Source organism: Dipodomys merriami, unplaced genomic scaffold (genome assembly GCF_024711535.1).
Source record: "Dipodomys merriami isolate MVZ:Mamm:240054 unplaced genomic scaffold, mDipMer1.0.p SCAF_401, whole genome shotgun sequence".
NCBI lineage: Eukaryota > Metazoa > Chordata > Mammalia > Rodentia > Heteromyidae > Dipodomys > Dipodomys merriami.
This window is the reverse complement of record NW_027205616.1, coordinates 197,705-219,956: the sequence shown is the minus strand read 5'-3', so window position 1 is coordinate 219,956 and position 22,252 is coordinate 197,705. Positions and strand designations below refer to the sequence as shown.

At 55.0% G+C, this 22,252-nt stretch overlaps 1 protein-coding gene across 6 annotated transcripts in view; it reads left to right on the top strand.

Moving 5' to 3' along the window:
* The first annotated feature begins 380 nt into the window (after positions 1-380).
* Positions 381-22,252, top strand: part of LOC138806602 (monoglyceride lipase) — a 76,370-nt gene continuing 54,498 nt past the window's right edge. For 2 of the 6 annotated variants that reach the window (XM_069992029.1, XM_069992024.1), the window contains exons 1-2: positions 1,571-1,652; positions 1,926-2,070. In XM_069992029.1, the coding sequence (XP_069848130.1) occupies positions 1,643-1,652; positions 1,926-2,070 (155 nt within the window). In that variant the 5' untranslated portion in view covers positions 1,571-1,642. Of the gene's footprint in view, positions 460-989; positions 1,093-1,235; positions 1,653-1,799; positions 1,822-1,925; positions 2,071-22,252 lie in introns of those variants that run through there. The other 4 variants (XM_069992026.1, XM_069992025.1, XM_069992028.1 and 1 more) reach the window with 4 other exon arrangements.

Here is a 22,252-nt window from a genome sequence, read left to right as displayed (position 1 = left end):
GGTCCTGTGCCGGCCAGGGCTGCGGGGGCGCACGCGCGCGGAGAGCCCGTGCGGTCAGAGGGCTCCTGATTTGGCTTTGGGTGCTGGAGGCGAGCTCCCCAAGTAGCCCTGGATTGTTCCTGACCGGGTCGGGCTACGGGTGGGCTGGGAAGAGCACTCACACTCGGGTGCTGCGCCTCCTCCCCGCCTGGGCCCGGTACAGGCGTGCGCCACTGCAGCCCCAGACACCCGAGGACCCTCGGCCCGCGCCTCCCAGCCGGCCCCTTCCAGCCCTGCCTTTGGGCGGCGGCGTGCGCGCCCCGGCTGCGGCCGCCCAGGGATGCCTTCCAGGTGTCCCGGCAGGGGAAGGAAGGCCGTCCCGTCTGGCAGCCGCCCCGCCCCACCCCGGCGCCCGGGCCGCCTCCCCCCGCCCGACTTCCAGCTCCAGGCTAGGGCAGCGGAAGGGAGCGTCCGCACCCGGTGAGTGTGCGCGCGCGTGTGCGGGCCCGGCCAGCGTGCAAGGGCGTCCAGTGGAGGCGCGTAGGGCGGGGCGCCGGCGCGCGTGGGGCCGCGGGCCTGGGTCCTGCGGTGCTGTCAGTGGGGCCGGGCGCGTGCGGGCGGGCTCACCGGGCGCGGGTCTGGGGGCGCGGGGGCGGGCTCGCCGGGCGCGGGTCTGGGGGCGCGGGGGCGGGCTCGCCGGGCGCGGGTCTGGGGGCGCGGGGGCGGGCTCACCGGGCGCGGGGGCGGGCTCACCGGGCGCGGGTCTGGGGGCGCGGGGGCGGGCTCACCGGGCGCGGGTCTGGGGGCGCGGGGGCGGGCTCGCCGGGCGCGGGTCTGGGGGCGCGGGGGCCCCGTGACAGCCCCGGGCGGGCGGGCGCGCGTGGCGGGTCCCCGTCCGCCCCGCGGGGCCGGCACCCGCGGCCCGGCGCCGCCCCCCGCGCGTCCCCACCCACCGCGCCCGCCGTCGCCGCGCGGCCGCCCGCGGATAAAGTGGCGGCGCGGACGCCGCGCCCAGTCGCCGCGCAGCCCGCCGCGCAGCTCCGTCCGCCCTGGCCGGCCGCAGACCCGGACCCGCAGCGCTCGGGGGAGGCGACGGCGGCGCTCCAGGCCCCGGTAACCGCGCCCCGCCCCGTCCTCCCCGCCGGGGTCGCCGCACGCGCGGCGCGGGCGCCCGGTGCGGGTGCGCGGCTGTGTGCGCGCGTGCCGGCGCGGGCGCGCGCCCCGGGCCCCAAAGCGGCTCGTCCCCGCCACGCCACCTCGCGCCGGGCGCGGGGGCCCCCGCGCGGCCCCGCGCCCGCCCTCCCCGCCGCCGGGCTCCGCTCCCCGCGCCAGCCCCGCGCCCGGCGGGAGGCAAAGTTTGTCGCAGCCGCGGGGCGACTTTGCGGGGAGAACCCGCGTTGTGCCCGCCGGGGAGCCGGGGGGTGCAGGGAGCAGGAGCGGGGGTGCGGGGAGCGCGGAGCCGGGAGCGGGAGCGGGTGCGGGGACGGCGCCGCCCGCGGTGGGTTTGGAAAGTGATGACAGGAGCCGTGGCGGGGCGGCGCGGCGCCTTCCCCGCCCCGGAGGGAGGGAGCCAGCCGGGCGGCCGGGAGCCCGGGAGCGCAGACCCGCGCGGCGCGGCGCGGGAGCCGCCGGACGCCGCCCGCACGCAGGCCCGCCCGGCGGCATGGACGCAGGTTGGTCTCCCCTTCGCGCGCCGCCCCGCGCCGCCGCGGCTTTGTACGGGGCCGGGCCGGCGTCTCCTGACGATCGCGGCCAAAACAGGCTTGAGGAAGTTCCCGCACGATTTAAGCAAACGCAGACGGGAAGGAGGGCGCAGCCGCAGCGAGGCCCCCAGAAAATAAAGTGGGCACCCCAGCCGCACGGCGGGGCGGGCGGGCCAGCGAGGACTCCGAAGGAGACTTAGCCGTGCTGTCGTTCTGACCGGATGTGTCCGCCTTTCTTTGCAGGACTGGAAGGACCTTCCAGAATGCCAGAGGAAAGTTCCCCAAGACGGACCCCTCAGAACGTTCCGTACCAGGACCTGCCCCACCTGGTCAACGCAGATGGACAGTACCTCTTTTGCAGGTACTGGAAGCCCGTCGGCACACCCAAGTAAGTCCTCACGGCCGGCCTGGCTGCCCTGCACCTGTGCCCGCCTCCCCTTCCCTTCCCCCCCTCCCCGTGCCCTGCTTCCCGTGCCAGCGAGGCCGGGCACCGGGCACCGTACTGGTTGCTGTAAAATGAAGACGCACACATGCTCTCTTTTCATGGTAACAACTGGGATACGGATTCTACGGGGTGGCGATCTTCAGAAATGTCACCTGACAAGTTTTGTCCAGCATTCACCTAAAATCAGCCCAAACAATTAAGGAATCCCCGACCCCGAAAGGCATAGGAAAACAAAAATTGCATGTGGTGTGTGTGTGTGTGTGTGTGTGTGTGTGTGTGTGTGTGTGTGTGTGTGGCCTTGCTCTCTCTTCCTGCTTTATTCTGAGCTTTGGAACGGGGAGTCTGGGTGCTGCTGTGAGAAGGCCCCTTTCCTATGAACGGCCCGGTCCTTCCTCCTTGGTGTTGGAGATAGGCCTTGGGCAGGCTGACAGCTGCCCTCTGCTGCTCTGCTGCTCTTGGACGAAGCAGGAAAATTCTGCTGTGGGTGTCAGTCAGGGAAAGAGATTATTTGTGGCAACCAGTTGGCCTGGTGACAAGGGAATGTTTCCTGTGCCCTCTTCCCTTTCCAAGGGCTGTTTACCTGGCCCCTCAGAGCTGGGCCTTCCTCCCTTGTCTTCAGTGGTGGTGTGTGATTCAGGCAGCTGGATACTCCCAGAGTGGATATGAGGACTTTGGAGTCCTGGGTTGGAGCTATAACTTCAGGGGTGGCTAGAGGACTTGTGATTGTCTTCTCTGATGGACCGCAATCCCGTCAGTCCTGCAGGATCTCCTCTAGAGGAAAGGGTGTGCGTGTGTGTGTGCATGCGTGTCACCTAGTCATTAATTCTGACTGAGCTGGCTTAACTGGAGGTCACATCCTGGTTTAATTTCTAGCAAAGTGTTATGTGGCAAGTGATTTGATTCATGTGCAATACAGAGGAGTCCATTCTTAATGCCCAGCCCATACTTGGGGGGCTTTGTCGGTTCAGTGTAGTGAGGGTGTCCTAGTTTGGAGTTAGAAAAAGAAAGAGGGCCTGGAGGCCTGGGGGGGGGGACTGGCGGGGTGGCCCAGTTGGCTGCCCTCGCCCTGACTGTGGGTGGTTTTCAGAACCTCCGCCCAGTGGCCCACAAGCGGCTCTCTGCCAGGCTGCTCTTGCTCTGCAGAGGTAACCCACCTCCGTTGACGAAGGCCAGCTGCCTCTTGGAGGTCAGTGTCTGCTGTGGGTGTGGACAGGATTGAGCCCTGCGGTCAGAAGAAAGGCAGGTAGAGAAAAGGGAAGGAGAAGTACCGTGGGGAGCAGCCCAACAACCAGCCTTTGCCGCTCACGAACTGCCATCCCATGATGGCGGTGATTCGGGCCCCTTGTCACCACCCACCCTGCCTCCTGGAGACAGGATTGATGAGCTCCCTTAGGGGCTTGAGGGCAGTCTGGAAACATTTTACAACTGACTCTGCCTAGAACAGGGTCCTGGAAGCCCCCTGGAGTAATAGGTGCAGCCCCATGATTGCTGGGCCAGGAGAGGGCCAGCTGGCTCTGGAGAAGGCCCATAGCAGTGGGGGTGTTAGGGAGGTTCGGGCTGTGGGCGCAGGGTTGGGCAGCTGCTGGACAAGCGTCTCCAGATCTGATAGGAGAGCAGCTGCTGGCTGCCCGGCCGCCCCTCACGTGGCCTCTGGAGTCATGTAGCTTGCTGTCTGGAAGAGGCTAGGTACCTCAGGTCATCTTGGACTTGAGCCCTCTCCTCCCCCAGGCCCTTTCCTTCTGCTCCCTGCAATAGGGCCCCTCCCGCACACAATCCTGCCTCCTCCCAGCTGGGTAGGAGGGAACAGGAGGGGAGAGAAAGAAAGGAAACTGATCCTAGCTGAACTTGCTCCACCAGTCAGGACCACAGGAACCCACCTCATCTCCACCTGCTTCTCTACCATCTTTCCCAGAGTGGTTGAGACCTCAGGAGGCCTTGAGGCGGAGGGAGGGCTGGGCCTGCCTTGGTCACTTGGCTCTGGTTTGGGTTGATCTTCTGGACAACAAGCTGCCCCCTGCTCCCTGGACCTCCCAGGAGCACCAGAATCTTGAAATACTGGAGCATTCCACCCTCAGCAGAACTTGCCGGACGCCAGGACTGGCGCTGCAGGTGCTCACTCACAGTCTCTGCTGCACGCTGGCCAACCGGCCTAGCCTGCTTTCCGGAAACAAGTTATGTAAATTCCTCAGACTGACAGACACGGAGAAGAAAGTGCGTGTTGGGTAGTCACTGCTCTCTGTACAAACACAAGGCTGTGTTTAATATAGCAGGCTAGAGTTTCTGGGTTTGGTTATTATGATCAAAGCATTCATACCTCCGTGTGTCAGTCCTACTCAGCAGTATATACAGTCCTTAAAAAAATACTTTTACAGCCGAGCGCTGGTGGCTCACGCCTGTAATCCTAGCTACTCAGGAGGCTGAGATCTGAGGATCGCAGTTCAAAGCCAGCCCGGGCAGGAGAGACCGTGAGACTCCTATCTCCAATAAACCACCAGAAAACCGGAAGTGGCGCTGTAGCTCAAGTGGTAGAGCGCTCGCCTTGAGCTGAAGAGCTGAGGGACAGCGCCCAGGCCCAGAGTTCAAGCCCCACGACCGACAAAAAAAAAAAAAAATACTTTTACTAGTTCTGGTAGATGTCTTCTGAACTGAATACCAAGTAGGGATCTGGGATCTGGAGTAGACTGGCACAGACTAGATCTCAGTTAGGGTTCACAGTGATCTGCGAGACCAGCTTTGGTGGTGTCCTTGCTGCCCTCTGTGGGAGGAAACAGGTCCACCGCGATGGCTTGACCTGGATGTCCCAGCTAGCAATATCTGGCTTTGTTCGTCTTGACAATCCACCCACCGTGCCTGTCAGATTTTACCCGTGGGGTTGTGTTTTCCTGTGCAGATCATATCCTAGGGCAAAAAGAAAGAGTAATCAGTTCTCCAGAATCTTGTATTCCATCTGTGAAACAAGAAGTAGATTAAAAACAAATATTCAATCTTACGCCCTGGCAGCTCTTATCGGGACTCCACACTGGGACTCCTTCAAATGCTGTGGGTTTTTTTCTTTTCTTTTTTTTTTGGGTCCGGTCGTGGGGCCTGAACTCTGGGCCTGGGTGCTGTCCCTCAGCTCTTCAGCTCAAGGCTAGTGCTCTACCACTTGAGCCACAGCGTCACTTCCGGCTTTTTGCTTTTTTGCTTATGTGGTGCTGAGGAATTGAACCCAGGGCCTCAGGCATGCAAGGCAAGCGCTCTACCACTGAGCCACCTTCCCAGCCCCTTTTCTTTTTCTTTTTTTTTAAGGTGGACTCCCACTGCAGGTGTAGTCATTGCCAGGCGTCGAGGGGCCCAGGGGTCTGGGACTCTAGAGCTGGGAGGCTCAGGGTTACTCTGAGTGCTGGTTTATTCTATCAGGTGGCCCTTGTCCGCCGAAGCGGAGCCTTGAACGGATAACTGGGAGTGATGTGGACACACGGCTGCAGGGAGGGTCCCTCTGGCCCCTGGCGAATGGTTGAGTAGCACTAGGAGTAGGGGTAGCAATTCGTCCTGAACACTGATTTGATGATTTAGAGGCCCCCAAAGTGTATGACCCGGAAGGCTGGAGAACTTGGTAACTCTCCAGCTCCGACCCCCACCAGGTGGCTGCTCAAGGCAGGAGGCAGTTTGCTTCACCTGCGTGCAGGTGCCAAGTGGGTGGGTTGAGCACAGGTGTGTTCTTCAGTCTCGTGCCCCCTGTGCTTCCTGTATTTGACTTCAGCGGTTGTAGAAGCACACGTCTCCTGTGCTGTCCCGAGACAGTGTGTCCTGGGTTGGGGGTGAGAGGCCTTGAGAACTGAGTCTCGGGGCCTCAGAAAGCCTCTTTATCTTGTATCTCTCTTGGCATTTTGTTCTGTACTCCCCCACACTTGCTGAGCTCTTCCCAAACCTAAGCCTGTCCGCTAGTCCTCCCTGGCTCTGCCTTTTTGTTTCTCATTTCAGACTTCAGCACTGTGGTCTTCCTTCTACCAGCCTGCACCAGTGTCCTCCCCCAGAGCAGCCTCCTCTCTGGCCTCCCAGCTCCCCAGGCCCCGGCAGGATGCTCCTGTGTGCTTGTCAGGACTTTGCTGTGGGCGACTTGGAGTCAGGACTGTGATTGGGGTGCGTGGCCGGGGATGAACTGGCGAGGCTTTGTCACTTCTGCCTTTGCCTGCAATCCTGCTGGGGCTGTCTCCTCTCCGTTCCGGGACCACCCATCTGCCCTTTTTCTGGGTCACTTTGGCTCTTCCTAGGCACTTCCTAGAACACTGGCCGTGGCGTGCTAGCATCCTTCTCCCACACACTGCCCCAGCTGCAGTGCACGCACGCAGTGCACGCTGCCCTCCAGCCCCACAGCGCCCTCGTGCCAGGCCTTTCCGGTGCCACCCTGCCACCCGTTCCAGGGCTCAGGGCCCCTCCCAGCCATCTAGATCTAGACCCTGGAGAGGAAGAATTGTCACCATCTGCCTGGGCTTGACTTCCATCCCCTCCGCCTTCTGGAAACTTCATTCTCAAAGATCAGCCCACACCTGCCCTCCTCTTGTTTTCTAGGCGGTTGTGGCCAGTTCTTCACCGGCTCTCTTGTCCCCGGTGCGATACATTGGTTCCAATTTAGTGAAGGCAGCCCCTGCCTTGCGCACACAGAGGAGCAGGAAGGCCTGTCCAGTCCCACTTGCCCTTCTCGCCTCACGCACCTGGATGGTGTCTCCACACCTCTGCCTTGTTGCCTGGCTGGAAGGCCTGTGCTTGCCATCTTCCTGAGCTACTTGGTGGCCACCTGAGTCACCTTCTGGTGGTCTCCTTCGGTAAATGACCAGCAGGCCCCTTTACCGTGGCTGACGGGCCGGGCTGCCCCTGGCTCCGCAGGCCCCCAGCAAGCGGGCAGCGCGGGCTCCTCGGGGCCTCTCCTTGCTCGTCAGGCCTCATTCTGCACATCCACTCAGCACGCGCTTCCTGTTGCCCCCTCGTGTGCAAGCGTGTGGCTGCCAGGCAGGGCGTGCTTGGCACAGGCCTCTATCGGATGAAGGGACGGTCAGAGGCCACGTGGAGAGCCACCGTGTGGCATGGGTCCAGCACGGGGCTCCTGCCAGCCCGGCGTGAGCTCCGTAAAGCCCCAGGCCGCACGGGCACAACGTGGGCTGGACCAGCTCCTTCCACTTGCCCGGGGCCTCTGACCAAGTCACACCTTTGGGAAGGTGCGCCTTGCACCGCTCGGGGTGGCAGGTGAGGGAGGCCAGGCCTCAGCAGAGCGGCAGGTGGCACGGTGGCAACCGTTGAGGAAGATAGAAGTTGACCATGCTTGCTGAGAGAGGGCGCGAAGGGAAGGGGTGAGCCCCAGGTGAGTCACCCAACGTCAGGGCACAGCGCCTCTTAGCAGCACACGCCGTTAGCGTATCCGTCGTTCAGGAGATGCACTCCCGCAGGGAGCACACATGCTTCCCCAGACACTGAGACATTCATCGGAGCAGCTCTGGAATAAACCCTGGGCAGGGTGGAGGACAGAGCCTGGGCTCCCCAGGCCAGCCTGGCCCCCGGCTGAAGCCAGGTCCAGCATCACCCGGAGGACCCAGGCGTCGGTACCAATGAGTTCCCTGAGGAGAGGAATCACGACGCGCCCTGTCTCTTCGCCGTGGGATTCAGAGTGGAAAGGCTCTGAAACAGACCCCGCTGTAGATAGCTTCATCAGATGGCGCTTCTTTGTGCACCTGTCTATTCTTTTGCCTATTTTAAGGATCTCCCAAAGTTTCCTTCTCTCTCAGGAAGCTGTTATTTTCCTGCCTCGGCTTTTTCCTTTTCCGCAGCACAGCCGACTGTCTTCCTTTTAAATAGGGCATCTCTTCTGGGCTTTTTTTCCCCCCACTCCTCGGATAGCAGAGATCTTTTGATGGTGAGAGGGGAGGCCTGCCGCGGCTCTGGCAGTTGATTTTCCAACTGCTTCAGTAAGGGATAATTTCTTCCAGTTGCTCTAAGAATGTTCTACAGATACAAGTCTGGCTTTGTTTTGCAGTGGAGGCTCAGAAACAAAATAGCGAGATAAGCAGCTCTCTGAATAGCAGCCATTGTCCACCATTGTCTATTTATCGGCACCTTTTAGGTTGAAATCTTAATCCCAGATGCTTTGTCCAAGGGTGCAAACCAAGCTATTGGTCTTTGTGTAAACGGAGGAAATAGCCTTTGGTGGTGCGAATTTTTACAGCTGGGATGACAAGATGACCCTTGTCCCATCTTTGAGGGGAGGTGTTTGTCATTTCTCACAGCCTTGCTCCGCAGGGGCAGGGGCGGGGGATACATGCTGCCCGCGAGTGGAACGTGGGGGGCTGCAGAGCGCTGCCCGTGCCCCCCCCCAGTTGCAGCACCCAGGCCGAACACTCCGGCTCCGTCTAACAGGCACTCCTCTGCGGAGAATGCTGCCCACGGGACCCCCGTGGCGTTCTCCTGTGTGACCATGCAGTCGTGCCTACCTTTCCCGTAAAGGTGTTTCTTGAGGGGGGTCATCATCCTATCAACTTTCAGAAAGCAAAGAATGAGGGCAAAAAGGAAGGACAAAGAGGAAGGAGGGATAGAGAAAAGAGGAGCGGGGTGCTGGTGGCTCACGCCTGTAATCCTAGTGACTGAGGAGGCTGAGATCTGAAGATGGAGGTTCAAAGCCAACCTGGGCAGGAAAGTCCGTGAGACTCTAATCTCCCATAAACCACCACAAAACGGGGAAGTGGTGCTGTGGCTGAAGCAGTAGAGCGCTCACCTTGAGCTGAAGAGCTGAGGGACAGCGCCCAGGCCCAGAGTTCAACAGGCCTCACAACTGACGACAAGTAGAAGAGATGTAGAGAAGGGCAGAGGAAAGAGATTCATCGCATGGAACAGGCATGCCATGGGAAGACGTCTTCAGATGAGAAGGTTTAAACAGACAAGTAGAGGCACTGGGGGAGAAAGAGATGCATAATTGGTCCTAAGTCATAGATGTCGGATGGCAGACTTGGCCAGTTCACATCTGAGGATTGGTTGTCTGGGGACTTGTCACCTGGCAGGGGTCCTAGGCCTCTGGTTCCAAGATGGTTACAAAGGAACTGCAAGGAAGACTGGCAAGGCACAGGACATAGATACAACATGGAGGCAGAGACGCCCAGTTCTATCCTGCGTTTAGTTAATTCATGGACCCAGGTAATTCTTTTGTACCCTTCAGTGAAAGCAGCTTTACTCATGGCTTTAAAGGATTAGAGGTGAAAAACATCTAGTCATGAAAGCCCTGCCTCTGTAGCCATTTTAGAAGTTTCACTGTCTGCGCATTAAGTTGGCCTTTGAAGGAAGCCATTCAGGAAAACCTTGTCTGTGGGCGACAAAAATGATGGGCAGTGGAGAAGAACTGAGGTACTGGGGAGAGATACCGGAACAGAGCCCCTCTCCCATGGAGTGATTCCACAGGTTTAATAGAAGTGTGGGGTGGTTTGGGCACTTGGAAGGCAGTGGAAATGTGACCTCTCACCTGGTCAGGTCTGTTCTGTGGCTGTTACTTTAGAGTTGCTTCCTGTCCCACCCTCTTCCGCCCTAAGCCCTAGCAACAGAGCAGATGAGTTTTATAAATGGCCTTGGCCTGCTCCAGCAGCCACGGGTCCCTGCCTCCCCTGCCCTAGATGACTTGCTATTTCCAACCGTCAAGTCTCACTTCCACTTCCTATAACCTTCCATGGGTGCTACAGGCTCATTGACTTTACACGAGAAAGCCACAGGAACAAGTCATTGCTGGTGAAGTTCTTTGTAAAATAAAACACAGGTAATTTGACACGTTTAAGTCATACCAGTATTTATAATATAATTGTATGTATGTCAGGTTTTTTTTTTTGAGTGCCTTAAAAAGCATAATTTCATTAAGGTGTTGAAGAGAGGAGTTACTGTTTCGTAAGTCAGGTGATGAGTACATTTCTTTTTGGACAGTGTTACCCCTTTCTTTGTTCTCCCTGTTTCCCTTTCCTGTCCCTGCCCACCAGCTGCAGAGTTCATTTTCCACGCAGTGTCTGCTGAGTACTTTTAGCATTGTTCTAATTGGCACATAATAGTTGTGCGTATCCTGGGGTACAGTGTGATGATTTAATATGTGCATGTGATGCTGAATGGCCAGGTCAGGATGACTGGCATTTGCCATCTCCCAATGCTCTGACCGTTTCTCTATGTGAACAGGGCTCTCCTGTGGTTCTTTATAAAATATAGAATAAGTTGTTGTTGTGCCCTGTAGTTACCCCTTGTGCTATAGAGTGCCAGAACTTAATCCTTTTCTCCAACCGTGCTCTGGTGCCTGCTCCTCTCCTCTCCTCTTCCGCCTTTCCTGGACTTTATAGGTGGACTGTTGTGCTCTCTGCATTACAAAATTAACTTTAAAATGCTGCATCTGAGGAGGTTCTGCTGCACTTGTCTTTCTGGGCCAGGTTTGTTTCCCGTATTAATGTCTTCTGGTTCCATCCACAGTGCTGCAAAGATAGTGTTTCCTTCATGTTCACAGCTGAGACTGTTCATTTTATCCAGTTACCACGGGAATGCAGGTTTCGCCGTTTCACCTCCCTTGACCTGTGCTCAGGAGAGGTGGGGCTGGACGGGATGGGAGGTCTCCTCGTAGTATTTGGAGGAGCCCCTGTGTGTGTTCCGTCGGGGCTGCACCAGTGTGTGGAACTTCCCTTTCTTCTACATTTTGGCCAGCATTTTTAAAATTTTATTGCTTATTACTTTAATGTGCACACATGGGATCACTGTGATCATGACTCTGTTATCTGTCTTTGCTACTCAAATACCCTTTATAGACACACCTGATGATCAGATCTGCGTGCTAAGGCAGACGTTCCATAGCTAGGGGTGTGGCGATGCCCGTGTGTCCAGGAGTGAGCTATGGGTGTGGGTGCTGTACTGCGCTTCCCAGACCCGCAGCCGCAGAGCCCTGGGTGTGTCCAGCATCCCACCCATTGCTGTTACGGAGTCTGTGCAGGTTCAGTCCAGCAGCTCTTTGCTGGCCCTGGCCATTTCCCTGGCTGTTTCTGAGGTGGGCTGCTGGAGAACAGGTGCTGACAGGCTGGGGGGGGGGGGAAGGGGGGAGGGGGAGGGAGGGAGGGGTGATGGTGCCGCAGGCTGAGGCCCTGGGGACACTCCAAATAGCAGAGGTCAAGAAGGAGTATGTTCTGATGCTTTTCAAGTCTCTGGTTGCATCAGGTTCACCTGTGTCCCTGAGGCCAAGCAAACAGGGAGGCAGAATGTGATGTCCAAGAAGCATGGGTGGGAGAGGAAATTTCATGGTCATTTTTGAAATCTAACACTCTTTTCTCAGTCTTAGAGCTTGAAGTCAGGGCCTGGCACTGTCCCTGAGCTCTTTTGCTCAAGGCTAGTGCTCTACCACTTTTAGTCACAGCACTACTTCTGAGACAAAGATCTTTGTACTGAATTTGGACTATTGTTGAAGTTTTATTATTGCATTTGCCTTTGAGTGACTTTACATGAGATACCACCTCTAATACCTTCCAGTAAGTTCCCAGAGGTTGGGTTTTTTTTTTTTTTTTTTTTTTTGGTCTGGTTGTGGGGCCTGAACTCTGGGCCTGGGCGCTGTCCCTCAGCTCTTCAGCTCAAGGCTAGCGCTCTACCACTTGAGCCACAGCGCCACTTCCGGCTTTTTTCTTTTTTCTTATGTGGTGCTGAGGAATCAAACCCAGGGCCTCATGCATGCAAGGCAAGCACTCTACCACTGAGCCACCTTCCCAGCCCTCCCAGAGGTTTTATACTTTACATCATTGACATGTTTGCCTCTCATGGTAGTAGAAAAACCTGTAAGCGTCTCCAGGGCTCATCTGTAGAGTTTCGTGACTGGTACAGAACAAGGGACCAGAGCATTTTCCTTGCCTGAATAGAGGAGCTCCCGGTGTTTACTGTGGGGAATCAGGTCAGATGATTTGCAGTCTCTGCTGCTGTGGAGCTTTGGGAACAGAGCAGATCATGGGGTTGAGAGTGTTTCAGAGGGGCTGACTTCCTTTGCAGGAAACAGTGCCCAAATCTCAAAATCTCCTTGTAGAATAAGACGCCAAGAAAAAGAGCATTCCTTGCAGAAAACCCTTGAGATGATGGATGCCTTCGTCGCCTAACTCTGATATAAAACTGTGCCAGTAAAAACATACCTGCAAGAGTGAGCTGCAGGGTGGCTGATATTTTCCATCCTTGCCCCTGAGTCAGCATAGGTGGCAAAATCTGGAGGTGGTGTCTGCTTCCTTGTTTTGTTGTGAGACGGATGGTACAACTACTGACTTACTCCAAAGGGAAACTCAGCTTCTAGAAGTGAGCAGCAGTGGAGGGCCACCAACAGCCTGGATTCCGGGCCTGAGTTCAGCTCACGCCTTGTCTGAATCAGGTCTCACTCCATGTGGAGACACAGAGGGAGATGGCCCTGCACCATTTTGAAGAGGGCTCTGTATAGGAGTCTGCCCGTGAGGGCCATGGCCTCGGCCTTGGGTCGCTAAGAAGTTCAGGGAACTTTCAGCCGGCTCTGTAGGGTGAAAAGGGCGTAGTATCCCTTGAAAATGCCAGGAACTCTTTGGAAACCAGGGCAAAGTGCATGGCAGAAGGTGAAATTGGAGTGTCTAGTTTGGGAGCCTGAATTGGATGGTCGTTGTATTTGTCTGCTAGGACCACTGTAACCAAATTCCACAGGTGAGGCAGCTTAAAAAGCAGAACTTACTTTCTGACAGGTTTGGAGCTTGCAGTCTTCAGGCCAAGGTAGGAGCAGATGCTTCTCCTGAGCCTCTGCCCGTCTGTGCGCCCTTCGGAGAATGGCAGCCAGAGAGAGTCCTGCCACGGAGTCCGGGCCTCCCTGGGAAGGATGCAGGGTTCACACGAGGCTGGTTATTGTTTACAGTCTCATACTTTAAAAGCAACTGGGAGGTCTTCAAGGCTCCATATGGCCGAATCGCTAGAGTTGGATGAGCATCCTGCCTCTTGACATCTGTGCTTCTCTGTGGGCTTGTGCGGATGCCCAGCCCATGTAGAGTGCTGGTCTGTCCCTGCCCCGGTGGCCACCTGCCTCAAGGACAGCGGATGGGAGCGTGTCTGCAGTAGGCCTGCATGGAGAGCACGCCCTGAGCTGGTCGGCCGGCCTGCATGGAGAGCACGCCCTGAGCTGGTCGCCCGGCCTGCATGGAGAGCACGCCCTGAGCTGGTCGGTCGGCCTGCATGGAGAGCACGCCCTGAGCTGGTCGGTAGATGCCTTCCCTTTGGCATCTCCCTCCCCTTCCCATGGCTGATTTTCCACCTCTAGGGTAAGGCACATGGTTGGTCTTGATCAGACCATTTTTCTATGTGCTTTGCAACCACTGCTGGCTATAGGACTTCATGATGACTGAGACAAGTTTCCATGTGGTTCCAAGACATGCACATACTCTCTGTTTTTGACGGGAGTCATACACGTGCAGTGCAGCGCCTGCCTTGCTGGTCTCGGACAGCCAGACACACAGGCATTCCCAGGATGACCATGGGTGCGCAGCAGAGTCGGGGGAAGGGCTGAGAGTCTATACCAGTCCTGCCTCTAGACGGACTGATAGGAGAAAATCCACAACCATGCATCTCAGCCTCTGTCTGTGTTCTGATGGAGGGGAGTGGGCGTGGGGTGACTGCTTACAGCTCAGAGGGCGCCAGAAGGCATCCAGGGCTTGAGAGGACCAGGGTGGGTTGTAGCCCTGTGTCTCAGCCTGAGTAGAAGCCCTGTGTGGTGCTGGGAACAGTGGGTGCTGAGCAGGAATTGGCCAGCTGTCTCCCCAGTACCCATCTCCTTTTCCATCAGTAGGCCCCAAACCTGAGACCACGGCTGCTTCCACCCCCTGCATTAGTGGTGTCGACCCTCCTGCTCAGGGGCTGATCCTGTGCCAGGCTTAGCTTTTTGCACTTTAAATGCTCCCCTCCTTGCCACCAAGCCACAGTGACTGATTCTCATACCTTGTATGAGTGAGATTTTTTTCCCCCCAGCAATTTCTGGGAAGAGGCTTAGGGCCATGAAGGGAGGTAAACTAGACATGGGCCCCGCTTCAAGAGGCGCTGTGAGGTAACAAGTCAAGGTCAGGCTGTGTGACCCCTTGAATCGAGCCCTACAGGGCTGAGCGAACAGTTGCATGAGCTAGTAGGTGTGGCAGCATTTACCACCACAGTGCAGAGAATCGGTCTATGTGGAAAAGTTGCCAGCCTGGGGCACCAGGCAGGTAGGAGACTGATAGATTAGAAGGGTAGATGCTGGAGCCGAGGAAGGAGTGAACCAGAGTGTGAGCAGAAGACATCTTTCAATGTTCTTGTGTTGTTCTCTCTTCAAAAGTCTTCAAAGGTCAAGAGAGATTGTCTTCTCTCTCCTTGTCCCTTACAGAGTCTGCCAACCAGAGATTTGCATACTAAAATTCTCCCTGAAGATATATCTTAAAAACCTAAAGCAGGCAGAAAGAAAGAAATGATTCAGTTAGGTCAGAAATTAATGAAAAAGAGGATAGAAAAATGATAAGAGGAAATGAATCTAAAGTTGGCTATTAGAAAATATCAACAAAATTGGCAAATTATTAATCTAGAAAAAGTAGAAGACTCAAGTTACTAAATCAGGAATGAAAAACAGGATGTTATTACAAATTTTCCAGAAATGAAAAGGGTTATAGAGGACTATGCCGAACAATTGGATACCAATAAATTGGATAACTTGGAAGAACAAGGAAAAATTTATAGAAAGATATAAACTACCAAAACTGACTCAAAGTAAATGGGAAATCAGAATAGACTTGGAGCAAGAATTGTACCAGAAGCAAATAAAACTATCCACACGCAGAAGCCTCAATATGCTCTAGCAAGCAATTTTCACCCGGGCCAGTGAGGAAAGTGTTGCTCCTGGTGTCCTACAGTAAGGCCTGTGATTGGTGCTAAGTTATCAATTTGCATGGAGGGCCCTGCTGTGGATGGGACCGACACAATCCTTCATTTGCTGGAAGGTTGCTGAGATTGGTGTTAAGCATAACCCTTCATTTGCATGAAGGGCAGTGATTGGTGTGCATGCCTTTGCCACACACACCCCTTTTTAGTATATGAGTAGGATCTGCAGCTTTTCTAGTCAGTCTGAATATGCTTTCTTTACTACCCGGTTGTTGCAACAGGAGGACCATTAAAAGCCTTCTCTCTAGCCATTTTCTTGCTTATTTTGATCTAACATTAGAGGAGCACTCTATACATAGTTCCAGACAGCAGCCAAGATAGAAACAGAAAGGAGATGTTAGAGCAGGAAAGAATGAGAAAGGGCGGACCACTAGGGCTGAAAGAAAATAGAAGGCCATAAAGAGCCAGAAACACAAAGTTATAGGTTCCTATTGCTAGAAGAATTCTAAGAACAGTCAAGCCTTTGGTTTTTTGTTTTTTTTTTAAAAAAGGCTGATGTCTCAAGCTTGTAATTCTAACTACTTAGGAGGCTGAGATCTGAGGTTCAAGATTCAAAACCAGCCTGGCAGGGAAATCTGATTGATTCTTTTCTCCAGTTATTTACCAAAAGATGGAAGTGGAGATATGACTCCAGTAGAGTGCTAACCCTGAGCAAAATAGTCAAGCAGTGTGAGGCCCTTCAAGCTCCAGTATCAGTGTGTGTGTGTGCATGCGTGCACACACGCACATACACATACATACACGAGGCCAGCAGACCAAAAACCCCAGGCCGGAGAGCTGTAACATTTGTTGCTATGGGGGCTGAGGGTCCAGAGACCCAACACAAGCCTGCCACAGAGTGTGCACTCAAGAAGTGTTTGTTACCCATCTGCTGACTTGGGTTTTTCTGCAATTCCTGAATAAAATCATGAGTAAGGAGAAGCAGCTCTTCTAGTTCTGGTAGTCCCGGCCCTGGAGTGCCCAAGAACCTTCCAAGAGCCCACGCGGTGCTGGAGACGGCAGGTGGCAAAACACTAATGCCCTTGCTGGGATCTGAGGGCTACGTGAAGCCCTTCACCGGGAGAAATCAGAGAGCTTTGCCGACGAGGAAATACTAGGAGTCCCTTCTTTACACCCTTCTAGACCAGGTGCTGCCTTGGGAGTTCCCTACGGCAGGCCAAAGAAGAGCGTGTCTGGCTGGCTCTCTGAAGTCATCGCCTAAGAGCCTCCGACACCCTGGGGCACCATCACCCCTGAGCTCCCAGGAGAGACCTATTCCTTTTGATACGTGTCGTAAGAATGAATGTTCTGTAACAGCTTTTTGTTTAAGCCTGTATCATCTTTGGAAATGGGAAGGAAGCTAATTTTTAGGTGTCTCCAAGCCTGTGTCTGCCATATTGCCTCCCCCTCACCCCCCCCCCCAACATCTGTGGTGTGGTTGGCAGCATTCTTGCTACTTTATTGCTATAGAAATTGCGTCTCATGCAATCTGATGCTAGTTAGTGGCAGAACCAGGACCAGCACCCAAATCTGTTTGCTCCAAAAGCATCATTCTTTCTCCAGTACTCATCTCCAACACATGAAGCATCCACGGGGCTGCGTATGTGACCCAGTAGTGTGCAGCAGCTGCCCAGCCCTCAGGTCAGTCCCAGGAGGGACGGTGATAGCTGCGTTCTACTGTGACAAGGAGTAGGCTGGGAGAGGCTCGGTGGCAGAGACGCCATACCTAGGAATGACGGGTCTCGTGGCGCATGTGGGCCACGTGACCCCTTAGGCGTCCAGCTGCAGCCCCTGCCCGTGTTCACCGGCCAGTCGCAGCTGCCTGTGGAGGCTGGAGGCCCCACCACATCTGCAGCCAGTGCTGTGCCTGCAGCTCAGCACAGAGCTCCCTCACCTCTCCTGCTTTCACAGACTCCTGATCACTCACTGCCATCCATTTGGCATTTTACCACCCAAAAGAACTGGGAGCCATCTGCAGCCCTGGGGAGTTCATGCTGTTCTCCTTCCAGGAAAAAACTGCCGTTACATAAGCCCAAGCCCGGTGCATTCGGGCAGGGAGGTCCGGGAGCCCCTCCTCCCACTGAGGAACTCGTTTCAGCTGCTCTACCTGCTGCTTCCTGTCTCGTCTTGGTCCAGAATCTCCCTGCAGCTGTCTTTCTAATCATTCTCTCTTGTAGAACCTTTAAAATAGAATCAAATGCTAGCTCAGTGTCTGCAGAGAGAGGCCTGCCCTCTCAAAGATACTTCTGGGATCTGTATTGGACTCCCTATCCCTAGTTTTTGGGTGGGGTTAGGGTGGTCTCACGGGCCTGGGGCCTAGAGACCCACAGGGACCCTGACTCAACCTCCTGGCACCTGCCTCCCTTGCAGATTGGCTTATCTTGGGTTATTCAGTTGTTACCAAAAAAAGTGTGTGTGTGCGCGTACATACATGTATGCACGTATTGTGTGCTCGTGTACACGTGTACATGTTCATTGAAGGAGGATCACCTGAATGACTGTTAAGCTGCCCACACTCAGAAGTTGGATAGCATTGCAAAGATAATCTAATTCGTTGGCTGTGCTGTGTAGTGGGAAACTGAGGCACAGAAGACGTGGAGACACAGGTGGTAGCAGTAGGAGCATCCTCAGGTACCTGACAGCTGGCAAGCAAGCAGGAGGGCCAGTGTGAGATGAAGGAGATGAGCAGAGGTGGTCAGCTGGCTCGGGAGCCAGGACCTCTGTCTGAGCAGGCGTAGGAGCCTGATGGCCAGGCCGTGGCCGGGGCGCTGTCCACCCCCTGCTCACTGCCGGGACGCTGTCCACCCCCTGCTCACTGCCGGGACACTGTCCACCCCCTGCTCACTGCCGGGACGCTGTCCACCCCCTGCTCACTGCCGGGGCGCTGTCCACCCCCCTGCTCACTGCCGGGATGCTGTCCACCCCCCTGCTCACTGCCGGGATGCTGTCCACCCCCTTGATCACTGCCGGGGCGCTGTCCACCCCCTTGATCACTGCCGGGATGCTGTCCACCCCCCTGCTCACTGCCGGGGCGCTGTTCACCCCCTGCTCACTGCCGGGACGCTGTCCACCCCCTGCTCACTGCCGGGACGCTGTCCACCCCCTGCTCACTGCCCACCTCGTTAGATTGTGGCCCCTTTCTCATCCCAAGGTCACATTAGAGGTCATGTTCTCACCAGTTACCTTGTTTCTGTTGCAAACCCCAGCTGCCTACCTGCTTTCCTCCGGGTTTTTGCTGCAGCTATTTTAATTCCACATTATTTGTCCTTATTTTTCTTTTAAATCAGCTTTCTTTCTTTTTTGTTATTTTTACTTTAAACCTATTTTGAGAACAAACTTTATTCTAATACAGGACATAAGAAACTGTTTCTTGTCAGATACCACAAATAGGTGGGCACAGGGAGAAAACAAACCTGGTGCCAAATTCTAGTTCCACACGGAGACCTGCCAAGAAGCCTCAATCTGGGGTCTTGTGCTGGAAGTGGTGCCGAGCATGCGCCACGTGGCGGGGCCCCAGCTTCTGCCTTTTGTGCGCAGGGTTTTGTGAGATGGCAAGGGAACAGTAGTGAGCCCGGTGGGCTCCGTGTCACTGGGTGCCACACCAGCACACCTTAGCCATCCTGAGCGCGGCTCTTACCCCAGACTGGGTGCCACACCACCACACCCTAGCCATCCTGAGCGTGGCTCTTACCCCAGACTGGGTGCCACACCAGCACACCCTAGCCATCCTGAGCGTGGCTCTTACCCCAGACTGGGTGCCACACCAGCACACCTTAGCCATCCTGAGCGCGGCTGTGGTGTCTTACCCCAGACTGGGTGCCATACCAGCACACCTTAGCCATCCTGAGCGCGGCTGTGGTGTCTTACCCCAGGAGACTCGGGTCCTACACACAGCAGAGGAAGGGCACTCTGGTAAACTCGAGGGTTTTGGCCTCTCTCTAAGAGGTGATAGGTTAGCTATCTTCAGATTGTTTTCTTCTTTCTGTTGTACATGCTGATCAAAAGCTGTCCTCTCCCCTGCGTGCTGTACCTCCCCTCCACAGATTGCATGCACAGTAAGAGCATCCGGACTCCCACAGCATGTTGGCTGTGGTTTGTTACAGGGCCTGTTGGTGCTGCCGCACCCCTTCACCCTTCGGGTCTGGAGCTGTCTGTCATTTGGCAGGAGTAAGCGCAGGCCCCTGTACCCCGCAGAAGTGACTCAGTTTTGGAAGTTGATCTTAGAGCTCTTGCATTGCGGTCAGTCAGACTCACCAGCACCTGCCCTTGACTGTCTTTTCTGGAATCTTGAGATGGCTGCGAAGCTCTTCATTAATGGACCAGCCTAAAAGTCACACCATGCGCTTTCATAGGCCATTAGCGACTCCCAGAAGGCCAGTTCCCAACATTGATTTGGGTGCGGCCTGAGGAAAGGTTAAGAGCCTTTCTGGAGCCAGCCAGGCCCTGTGGAGGCCCTGAAGAGGTTCTGCCTGCTAATGAAGCTCCTTCATCTCCTGGACTCAAAGCAGAGCCGCCGTTCCACACAAACAGATCGCTCCAGAGGCTGCAGCCCCCAAGCTCAAGGAACTGGCTTGAGGCAGAGATACCTGGTGTTCTTAAGTTTTGAACCTAGTTTGTGAAAGGCAGTTACCCCTCACACTTCACCGGCACTGACATGTTTTCTGCACCTTTAGGAGATTACAGGAGGAAGGGAAATGTGGGAGAGAATAATTATGCCTAATTAGGGGAGGCAGGATGTCAGCTTTGCTCGTGATTAGAGCGTTTTGGGCACCAGTACTGTCGACTGCTAACGGCCTGTCTGCACGGTATTGGCTGCCCCGGGGGGGGGGGGGGCATCCTCTCTGGCCAGACCCAGGCGCCTGGCCCAGGCCAGTGTTGCTTAACCCGGGGGGCATGATCTGAGAAGCGCAGTTGGTTTTGTTTTGTGCAGGCCTCACAGTGTATTTATACAGGGTGGGGTGGCCGTGATGTCACAGGACGTGTGGCTTTGTGGGACACGGTCACCGGAGTAGTCTGCCCTCCACCAGCTTGTCACACTGGCAAGACTGTGTCTCACTCCATGTGGCACTTTATTTTTCTAAATTTAAAAATCAGATGCACAAAATCAGGCATGCTTATGGGATACTATGTAGTGTTTCAGTACATGCATACGTTGTATAAAGTTCTAATCAAGAAAGGACAATCTGTTTTCTCAAATATTTATAATTTATGAGTGGTTAAAAATATCCAAGATCCTTTCTTCTAGCGTTTTTGATCTATACAGTTTATTGTTATCAATAATTGCCTAAGCCATAATGCATCTCTTCTGTGTAACTTGGTATCCAATTTGTATCTCCCTCTTTTTTTCCTTTGTTCTTTTTTGTTGGTTACTGGGGTTTGCACTCCGGCCTCAAGCTGGGAGCAGGTGCTCTGCCACTTGAGCCGCACTTCCTGCTTCCCCAGGCCTCAGCCTGTCATCCTCAGTTTTCTGAGTTTTAGCTGGAATTACAGGTGTAAGCTGCTCTGCCCAGCCCATTGTCTGTCTGTCTGTCTGTCTTCACCACCCGCCCCCCCCCCCCCCTTTACTTCTTTTGCACTCAAGCCCTCATACTTGCTAGGCAGATGCTCTGGCACTGGCCTTGGCCCCAGCCCCGTATCTCTTAAATCCTTCAACTCCAGTATCTCGTACTGTGGGAAGCAGTTCTGTGCTGTGAGGGAGGGAGGAGGTGGAATGTCCCTGTCCGAGGCCTGCTTCGTGGAACCTGCCTCTGAAGCTAAGCTGGAAGCTCTGGAAGGGCAGAGTGTCTGACGCAGCTGGCCCGCTCCTGCAGGACAGCGCTCTGGCATATATCAGCTGTGCAGGAGTTTCACTCTGATAGTCCCATGTCCGCACACAGGGTGGCCTGGGCGCACGTGGCCTCTTTGCCTCGCAGCGTAACCATAGCAACGTCTCCTCTCTACATATCATGTGAAATTTACTATGACATATGCTTACAGACTATTATGTACACATTAAAATACACATTTAAGATTTAGGCTACATTGGTACATTTTTTTCTCCTGGAAAGAATACCTAGTATACATCAGAACTTTGTAAACATGGCTCTTTTTTTTTTTTTTTACTTTTTCTTTTTGTTTTGCTGGTCATGGGGCCTGAACTCTGGGCCTTGGGTGCTGTCCCTCAGCTCTTCAGCTGAAGGCAAGCACTCTACCAGTTGTACAACAGTGCCACATCCGGCTTTTTCTGCTTGTGTTGGGTTGAGGCATCAAACCCAGGGCCTCATGCATGTGAAGCAAGCACTCTACCACTGAGCCACCTTCCCAGCCTTCATGGCTCTTTTTTAATTAGTAACTTGGTCGATTTGCTATTACTAATAATACAGTACCACAGACTGCACACGCTAGTAAAACAAGACGTTTATTTTGGCTCACACCTCCGATCAAGGTTCAAGGGCTTCGTGTGACTGCATCCTCTTGCTGAGCCACTGCAGGGGTCACTAGCAGGAGGCAGGGCGCATGTGGCTGTTCCTGTGTCCCCAGAGCCAGGGGGTGGGGCTCTGTCTGTCTGTCTGTCTGTCTGTCTGTCTTCACCGCCCGCCCCCTGCTCCACCTGCTGACCTCACCTTGCAGCTCCACTCCTCCCAGTGGCTTCACCCACAGCACTGACATTGTTCTCCCTTCCTCTCGACCTTCTCTGCGTACATGTAAGTTCCAGTCCAAGTGGCTGCTTCTGAGGCTGGCCTGGAGCCCAAGAGCTCTGTGGGATGTGGAGCTGAGTGTAGAGGCAGGAAATGAGAGTCAGCCACAGGCCAGGCCCTGTGGAAGCTGTGCTGGTGGGGGGGGCAGGGGGGGTCTTTACCATCTGGAGACTTTGCAGTTAAATGAATATGAGGATGATAGACACATCGTTGACCACACAGGGACCAACATAAAACTGTTCCCACTGTGCGGTGCCATATTGTAGTGCGGCACATGCCATGGAGGGAATACCCACAGGATCAAGATTGTCCCACACCAGGAAGCAAAGGAGGCTGAGGGTGGCCAGGCTTGACCCACCCAGGAGGAAACAAAGGCGGCCCAAGGAGAACTGCTGTCTGAGGTCACATCCCCAGCGATCAAACTTCTGCCACCAGCTGTACCTTTAATGTTCCCACCACCTCTCCACACACCCCCAGACCACACCTTCAACACAGGGACACAGCTGAACGACACCCAAGTCAGAGCAAGTGGAACACTGGTTGTGCAGTGATGC